Raw genomic sequence first — 9424 nt, 5'->3', positions numbered from 1 at the left:
TAGGTTTAAGTCAGTCATAAATTTTTCCACGACTTCCCTGACATGAACAAAGAGTACTCAGAGCACAGCTGGAGACCACTAGTGTGTGTCTGTCTGCAAGGCTGTGTGTGTGTGTGTGTGTGTGTGTGTGTGTGCGCATGTATGTTCCCATACCAGTACACAGGTATAGTATGGGATGCTTCAGTCCACCCGAATCCCTCCGCGTCAATATTTACTCAGTATTCTGACATTTGAAGAAAGGGAACTTGTTGTAATATATATGGATGTGGTCAAACACGGCGTCTTTGCAGTTTTTCCACAACTTTGTGACGGTGTGCAATCACTAGTGTGCTGCCTGAGAAGAAAAAAAAAGTGAAAGGATGCTGGAACCGCTCCTATTCAGTCAAGCAATGGAGTATATTGATGTAACTGATTGAAAATAATAACATTGGTCGTGAGACAAAACTGAAACCAGTCCCCTGGCTCTCGGCTTCAAATAGAGTCTTGGTGTTGATATTTAGTTTGTTTTGCAAGGATGAAACAAATAAACTGGTGTTAGGATTGGATGGAGAGGGAACACCAGGCAGAGTGACTGTGGATCACAGCTATTTATTTGGGAAAAACAAATATTCAATTTATTTGTGAGATTCAAAAACGAAGACAAATAGTGGGAAAAAATATCTCACCCAACCATGTAGATACTAAATACCTTCTCTAAAATTGGCATTATTTAAATGTGGTTTTGTATAAAAACTCCCTGTGTCACACATGTGGCTTTGCTGGAGATATTTTATTTGAGTTAAACATGTTTCCGTTTACTCTATGGGTCTAGCAGCACTATTGTACAGACCTGGGGCGGTCGGGCTGTTGGCAGTGAAAGAGGACTTACAGGAACATGTCCCTTTTTCAGTAAGGAAGCAAATATTCCATGTCTTCATAGTGTATTAGATTTATGTTTTTTCTAGCAGAGGGTTTTTTGGACAAGTAGGCAGGGGAATACAGCAAAATCACAGTCTTCAGACGACAAATTAGCTAAACTAATAACTGCTGCTGCATAAATGTTTATTTTAGTTAGTGCTCAGCATCAGAAAACGGTTGAATTGGTTTTCTATTAATCCCTTGGTCCATGTCTCGAAAGCTAATGGTGATTTTATCCAATTGGTTTGTTTCTTCTAACCAACGGATTAAATCCAACAATATGAGAACATTTGCCCGTTTCTCACTTCATTTATAAGCCTGGTCACTAGTTTCAAGTCTTCTTCAACAGATCGCCATGTTCATTTTGTAAATGATGTTTCCATTTCTGTGAAAATAGACAACACATATGCGTGTATGGTAGTGTGAACTCTGTATACATGAGTGTGTCACAAATACAGATGACCGCTTTGTGTTTTTTCCTCTTGTTAGCCAGACTGGGTTCCATAATTCGTGTGTTTGTGTGTCTACTGTGTGCGTAAATATGTGTACATGTACATGTTGTGTCTTCACTTCGAAGTGCTTATTCCCAGAGATGACACACTGTGCAGAGCTTTCATCTCCAACCGTCACCACCACTATAAGACACACTCACGGCTGTGTCTCAGGCCAGTTACTGTACAGCACAAGCTACCGCTCCTCTTAAAAACCCTCAATTACAGCTTGTTTGTGCTGTGTGTGTGTGTGTGTGTGTAGAGGAGGAGGAAGGGTGTGTGTACGGTGGAATGCAGGGTTGAGTTGGGAGGAGAGGGATGATGTGGGAAAAGAGGGCTCTCTGTTCTGTGTGTATGTGAAGCCTATAGAGAGATTAAAGATGTGTATGTGAGCATATTGATGAAAGAGTGTTTACTCCATTGGGGCCCACTGCTTACCTGACAGTGGAGTGGAGAGTAATGGAGGAAAAGTTGAGGTGAGAGAGGAAATTGATTTATTTTTGATCTGGTTGTAATCAGGAACATTTGAATTTGTTAGTTTGTGGTAAACTAACAAAATATGTTAAAGTCTGAATCAAATTGATTTGATTTCATTGATTTGATTTTACAGTCTTAGGCTGTATAATAACACATGTAATAATGAGACTATTTGTGGATGAGAGAAAATGATGGAAAAAAGTGACAGAACACCAGATTATTACTTGTCATTTAGAAGCGCTGAACTTAACTGAACTTGCAAAAACCAGGAATTGGCCTCAACTTATCCAGAAATTGGTGGCTGTGAAGAAACGTACATACACGCCAACATGCGGAGCGGCGGGAACACTGTCGGCTGTGTGCGGCGGCTCTCCCTCACTTCCGAACCATAAATGTGTGTTTGCTATACGAGGGAACACCGGGAGAAAAGAGGAATTCATGTTGGTGTTTATTTGAGTTTTGGCCAAATCCAACCTGGGGTGGCTGCATTGGCGGGCTCTCCTGCACCAAACCCCAGTGGCTCCTGTACCCCCAGCCAGTCTCACACAAACACACACTGTAAACACTGAGCTCACACAGCGCGCACACAACAACACTTTTACTACTTTGACTCACACACACACACATACCTGTCCATCTTTCCCATATCAAGGTGTGTTTGTCTTTCCTTGCCCACCGTTTTAGGTCCTCCCAGAGCAGGTATTTCCCTTTCCTACCCACAGAGACACACATTTACCCGTACACACACATTCACGCAGGATCTGTGAAGGGGGGGCCGTCTGTGGGCCGAGGGTGTGAAGCACTTGCATTGATAACGTGCAGCTCCCAGTCATTTGGTCTCACTCTGTGACCGTCCCCCTCGCCTGGAACTCCCTTCGCCCTGCTCTCTCTCTCCTCTCCAGCTTCTCTCACTTCAGGACCGTCTGCAGACCTGCTTGCACCCCTGCGTTTAGTCGTCGCCCGCATCGCTGTCACCATGACGCCTACCCCGCTGTTGGTCCTGCTGCTGCTTGGCATTATAGGAGCTCAAGCCACCCTGGACATGCGCACCGCTGCCGCCATGGGTAAGAAAGATGACCTTTAACCCCTAAAAATGATCCTAGTTTAGTCTGAATCTCACACCTGACACTGGTTTTTTTCTCGTTGTCTTCAAAAATGTGTCAGGCCTGACCACAGTAGAGGTCACTTTTGGGGTACGCTCACTGAACTACAATTCCAGAGATGAAGACATTCTAAAAGTCTTGAAGCTTGTGTGTTGCACTGGCAAGTCCCAGAGGACTCACAACTGATAAATGCTGTTTTATATGGAATTTGTATTAATATATAAAAAAGACAAAAGTCTTTTTTTTGTGTTTCACTTTTAAAGTTCTATTGGAAAATTCCAGTGTTCATTCATCACAAATTTCGATCAATCCGAATTGTAATTGGTTTTATTTGCACACACCATTTAGTGATAGTGTATGTGACCATTGTTTTTACACCGCGGCAGTGAACACAAGCAATCAGGAGCACAGGAGCAGTGGGCAGCACTTATCTGTGCCCGGGGAGCAGTGGTGGTTGGGTATCTTGCTCAGGGGCACCCCAAGATTTAAACTGGCAACCCTCTGGTTACAAGCTCAATGCCCTTCTTCTTGGTCATTTGCTGCCCCTCCGACAATATAAGAAAAATAATACTAACGTTCACATAGGTAAATCGACAATTAGACAATATTACTATATGTATTGGTTAATTTTGTTGCTGAACAGAAATATGTATTTGCACAATTCAGATGCTGAATGTGTGTGTGGGGGTGGGGGGGTGCTGTGGGGGGTGGGGCTGGATGGAGGGAGAGAGGTGAAGGGCAAGAAGGGAGATCAGTGATGTTTGAATATGCTGGAAGTTTTAGCAAACCAGCAGTTTGTTTTACGAAGACAAAAACGGCCAAAATCTCAATGAAAATAGATCCTAGCTCTTAGCGTCATTAGCATCAGACGCCTTCACATTATTGTTTTTCTTCTTACACACATAAAGCAGCTCTGTCTGGTGTTTTCAGCTGAATAAGTTTGTTTGTTCAGCAAGAATGTGTCGAGAATTTCAATTCTTGGGCTGAGCTGAAATTTGAACCACTTTCCATGCTCATACGCAGTGAAATTATCTTTTTTCTTTTTTAGTTAGTCAGTAATGATAAGATTTTTTTAATATTTTGTATCTTAAGATCTGTGCAATGGTTTAAAAACTGGATTCACAGCTCTTGGTTTCTCATTTGATCTTTGCTTCACCATCATCCTTATAACTCCTGTTTTTTTATTTCTACCCACTCTCTCACATACACATCTCATCCGTCTCCATCCCTCCACTCCTCCCCCATTTTTCCTCTCACTGCCACCCTTTTTCTCCACTCTGCTCCACTTTTCTTCCTGTTCGTTAACCTGTATGTTTTGTGCGTATAATTAAAACTATGATCTGTGATAATCACGTTTTTTCCGCTTACACACACACAGCGGCGGGTTTGTGTAAAACCCGTCCAACAGACCTCGTGTTCATCATCGACAGCAGCCGCAGCGTTCGCCCTTCAGAGTTCGAGCAGGTCAAGGTCTTTCTGGCTAAGGTCATTGAGGGACTGGATGTTGGACCCAACGCCACCCGTGTGGGAGTTGTCAACTATGCCAGCCGCGTCAAGAACGAGGTATGGGAATGATTTATTATCCTTTTCAGTCAACAATGTGTCACAAATCCTGGCTAATTTTGCTCCCACACAACTGTAGGTGTCGCTCAAAACTCACCGCACCAAAGCTGGACTGGTTAAGGCTGTGACCAAGATCGAGCCCCTGTCCACTGGGACAATGACCGGTCTGTCCATTCAGTTTGCCCTGAACGTGGCCTTCAGCGAGGGCGAGGGCGCTCGTGTGAAATCGAATGATGTCAGCAAGGTGAGATGCACACGTTACATCGATTCTCTGACAACATTTCACATTCCCGTTCATACTGTGTCTTAACTTTTCACGTCACTCATCACAGGTTGCCATTATTGTGACAGATGGCCGTCCCCAGGACAGCGTGAAAGACGTTGCTCAGCGCGCACGTGATGCCGGCATTGAGATTTTTGCCATCGGTGTGGGACGTGTGGACATGAGCACTCTGAGGCAGATGGCCAGTGAACCCCTGGACGACCACGTGGACTACGTGGAAAGCTACAGTGTCATCGAAAAGCTCACCAAGAAGTTTCAGGAGGCCTTCTGTGGTAAGTCAGGAGGAGAGGTAAGAAGATAAGGACAGATAGGGGTTGTTTAGGAGGGATTGTTGTTGTTTACAGTTAGAGATGCAGAGGGGATAAAAAGGGATTAGTCTTTTGTGAAGGAAATAATCAGGGATGGATGAAAAAAAAAACAGTCAGTGAAGAACAATCATTATCCATGCATGCCTTCATCCCATGGAGAGAGGTCTCTGCTGGCTTCCCTACAGTATATTGAGGGTAAGGTGTCAGAACTGTCATCTTTTCATTCCACTTTATTGTTCCCTCCCTTTTGTCCTCTGTCCTTCCTCAACAAAATGACAGTTAGGCCATGCAAACTCATCCAATACTCCCAGTGATGGAGGGCATTAGAGCAGGAACAACCCTTTTTTTTTGGAAGGAAATCTGATGCTTTGCCATCAGTTTAAGTCTCACATTACTGAGAGTCAAGACTGATCTACCTGTGATTACAGATCCATCAGTGATATTCATAAAACCTCTCGTTATCGTAGTCTGTTGCAGTTCTGGCTGCTGCCTTGCACTTATTTCACAGCAGCCAGTCTTGCTGCGGATGTTTTCGTCCAAGGACAGAGCTGCATGTTTGCAGTGTTGGATTATTATTGGATAAGCCTGAGCTTTAAATTTGTATTTACATGATGATGTGTATTAAGGCTTCTCCAATCTTTTCCACCTGATTGTTTTAAGGATCCACTGGATTCATGCGTCATCCACCCGTGTTAAAAACAGGCACCTGCTGGTCACAGTGGATCATTAAAAAAAAAGGAATTTAAAACTGACATAGTTTCATTCTCTCCTCCTAACTCCCAAACACCCCAACCCTCCTTTGTGTGTCAACATATTTACTGTGTGCACGTGTGTGTGTTACGCACCCACACACACACACACACAGTGTCGGACCTGTGTGCCACTGGAGATCACGACTGTGAGCAGGTATGCATCAGCTCACCCGGATCATTCAAGTGTGCCTGCAAAGACGGCTTTACCCTCATGGACAATGGCCGCAGCTGCAGCGGTGAGTGTGTATGTTAACGTCCAGTGTGCGTCCGTGTGACGGCATTTGTCCAAACGAGATTGTTGTGCTGCCACAACCGCACCAATCACATGCCGCACGTGTGTCTGTGTACGTGTCGTCGCCAGCTTGCAGCAACTCCGCGACAGACGTGGTCTTCCTGATCGACGGCTCCAAGAGCGTTCGCCCTGAGAACTTTGAGCTGGTCAAGAAGTGGATCAACCAGATCATTGACAAACTGGATGTTTCTGACAGCAAGGCTCATGTTGGACTGGTGCAGTACTCCAGCTTAGTCAGACAGGTACATGTCTGTTTGTTTGTTTTTTGCGCAGATAATCACCACGATAACCCACTTCCTTTGCTTCCTTAACGTGTTGTTTCTGTCCTCCTACAGGAGTTTCCCCTGGGCCGCTTTAACAACAAGAAAGACCTGAAGGAAGCTGTGAAGAAGATGGCCTACATGGAGAGGGGAACCATGACAGGTCAGGCCCTTCGCTATCTGTTGGACAACAGCTTCACCCCAGGTCAGGGTGCCCGGCCTGGAGTCACCAAGGTTGGCATCGTCTTCACTGATGGACGCAGCCAAGACTACATTGGAGAAGCTGCAAAGAAGGCCAAGGAAAACGGTAAGGAGAGGAAGGATTCAGTTGTAATAAATGAGAGCCATGTCAGTCATGTGACAAATGCATGTGCGTGTGTTTCAGGCTTTAGGATGTACGCTGTTGGAGTGGGCAATGCAGTGGAGGATGAACTCAAAGAGATCGCCTCTGAGCCGACTGCAGAGCACTACTTCTACACCGCCGACTTCAAGGCTATGACCCAGATCGCCAAGAAGCTGCAGATTAACATCTGCCAAGGTCAGACTTTGCTATTAAAGACAGACATACAACAAAAACTTATTACACACTGGTACCTTAACTTAAAACCTGTGCTTTGTGATCCCACAGAGGATGACCCTTGTGAGTGTGACTCCCTTGTAAAGTTCCAAAAGAAAGTAGAAGATGCCCTACAGGCACTCACAAAAAAATATATCCTTTACAACAAGTGAACTGATGTGGAGAGGGAGGGGATTTTATGGTGTTGTTATGTATTCTTGTCTTTTTGATCGCTTTTAATGTTCTCCTTGACAAAATCTTACTAGAGACCATGTCGAAGAGGATCGCCATGCTGGAGAACAAAATCGTCTGAGGACACAAATCCCACTCTTTGCTTTACATCTGCATACTCACTCACATACACACACAAACACACACACACACACTTTTTTACTTCCTGTAAAATGCTGAAAAGAACAGTGTGTGTGTATGAACCCTTACCTCTGCTTGTATCCTGAGCCCTCAAAAAACCACCTATCCCTCCTCCTCTTTTCTCCATTTTACCTCTTTCAACCTTGGGTCTCCTGGGACACAAAATGCTGGTTGCCATGGGGACCACACTTCTTTGTGTGTGTGTGTGCGTGTGTGCTCCGAAGGTCATCCTCCATAGCCAGACTGTGTGTTTGTTAATAAAACTCTTCCCTCATAGGGAAATGGTGACAGTACACTGAAAGTTTTCTTTTCTTAGTGTCTGCCACGGTGTTGAATCTTCCTACAAGAGTCTGGTTATATGTCACTGTCATCTTTCCTTCTCTCCCCTCATATCTGAAGTATTCATCTTTCTACTCTTACCCCCAAACAAAGGTATCTAATATTATTATATTATATATATATATATAAATTAATATAAGGTATATGTCTGGTAATAACTGGTACACATTGATGTTTTTATTATCCTAAATAAAGGTGATTCAGGAGGTAAATACTATATAATTGTGAAACTATTGTATATTAAATCAGCACTGTAGACACATGCACAGTCAGACACACAGATCTCCATGGTTTCAGTTAATCTATGGGCTTCGGGACCAGGAGGACTACAGGGATGTTCCCAGCATAAATGATGAATGTTTTTAAGTCATAGCTAAATGACTGTTTGGTGAAAAACAAGAGTCTTAAAAGTACTTTGTTTCTCTCAGAATTACAATAATAAAATGAATTGGATCCATAGGCTATTGCTGATCTTTGGAGTTCAGGTCAATTTGGTTTTTGGAATGATGGAAGGTGTGATTTTCCACAAGTGTGGCTATTTTCTAAACAACAAACTCAAATGAATAAAACATAAATTACTATAATAACTTTACTAGACAGAATTAAATTGTAGATGTCTCAGACTGGAATTGTGGAGGGTTATAATTTTGTTGCAACATCTAGATATTTACTGTTAAATTAAAGATATATGTATAATACATACACCTAAATATTAAAACAGCTTGCCATTATGTGCACCTACTTTTAAACTGAGAGGAAATAAAGCATTGTGTTTTGCTGCTCAGTTTTTTTTTAACTAACAATTTCAAAGCAGGTCTCAACACTGTAGCACATATAAAACAGTTACACATAATAATGAAATTGAAACGTAATAAAAATAAAATGTGTCTTCAGAGATATACAGGTTGAGACAAGTAACTCAAAGTCATCGTAAAACGAGAATCACAGAAGTACAGAACATGACATTTTACAAAAACACATGTAATCTTTTTGAGTTTCCATTAGGGATAGTGCCAAAAATAACTGGCCCAAACCCATTTTTCAGTACCCTTCCTTTGGGGTACTAGAGTAGGTGTGGGTGGAGCTAGACCCATGGCAGTCAGCTGATTGGGCAACAGAAAAGCGCCACTCCCTTGCAAATGCTTGACATCTTGTTGAGACAAACAGACCATTGTTGTCCATTGTGTTGTCTGTTGCGTCGTGTGCGATGTTCGTTGTTGTCGCACCAGTACAACATCACGCTACGTTTCTCGGCCAACTGGCACAGCACACACCTCGCCCACTAGGTAAAGGTACTGTTCTCAGTTGAAACGCAAGCCTGACTATGAGCTTCACCGTTCCAAACTGTACTGCACTGTACCAAACCAAACTGTACTGTGATGGATACACGGCTCTAGAGGAAATGATATTCGGTGCTGCATAGAAAATGTCCATCACTGTGACGGACAGTGATGCTGTGCTGTAGAGCATGTCCCTGTATTGGTATACACAGGTGTGTGACAATGTGGGACATTATATACCTGGTGCCTGTGCAGTAGGTGCCCTTTTAATTTTCACCTCTGGCCTTCCAAATGTCTGTGCACACCCCTGCCAACAATTGTATTATTATATTATTTTTTTGCAATCCAGTAGATAAAGTGACATGATGATAGAATTCAATTCAAACAGAAAGGAATTTAATTGGGGGAGGGATTTGGAAAAGGTGTTTGTGAATTAAAGCGACAGCAACGT

General features: G+C 43.2%; 1 protein-coding gene across 2 annotated transcripts; it reads left to right on the top strand.

Moving 5' to 3' along the window:
• Positions 1-2653: 2653 nt before the first annotated feature.
• On the top strand, positions 2654-8152 carry matn1 (matrilin 1). Of its 2 annotated transcripts, XM_058618393.1 has the most exons (10): positions 2655-2929; positions 4347-4531; positions 4611-4775; positions 4864-5086; positions 5988-6110; positions 6236-6408; positions 6502-6733; positions 6812-6964; positions 7055-7135; positions 7246-8152. In XM_058618393.1, exons 1-10 carry the CDS (start codon positions 2842-2844, stop codon positions 7293-7295), a joined length of 1473 nt encoding a protein of 490 aa, XP_058474376.1. In that variant the 5' UTR covers positions 2655-2841; the 3' UTR covers positions 7296-8152. The 2 variants fall into 2 exon arrangements, with proteins under 2 accessions (XP_058474377.1, XP_058474376.1); XM_058618394.1 differs by lacking the exon at positions 5988-6110 and having other exon boundaries at positions 2654-2929.
• Positions 8153-9424: the final 1272 nt, after the last annotated feature.

The sequence above is a fragment of the Solea solea genome, chromosome 20 (assembly GCF_958295425.1).
Source record: "Solea solea chromosome 20, fSolSol10.1, whole genome shotgun sequence".
NCBI classification, from domain to species: Eukaryota; Metazoa; Chordata; class Actinopteri; order Pleuronectiformes; family Soleidae; genus Solea; species Solea solea.
The sequence above is the reverse complement of the archived record's forward strand: the minus strand, read 5'-3'. Positions and strand labels throughout refer to the sequence as shown.

Bases quoted from the DNA above. Each gene is read 5' to 3' on its own strand.
- matn1 (XM_058618393.1), top strand. From the start codon at position 2,842: ATGACGCCTACCCCGCTGTTGGTCCTGCTGCTGCTTGGCATTATAGGA. The intron at 4,776-4,863 runs GTGAGATGCACA...CACTCATCACAG, and splicing joins AATCGAATGATGTCAGCAAG to GTTGCCATTATTGTGACAGA. The intron at 6,734-6,811 runs GTAAGGAGAGGA...CGTGTGTTTCAG, and splicing joins AAAGAAGGCCAAGGAAAACG to GCTTTAGGATGTACGCTGTT.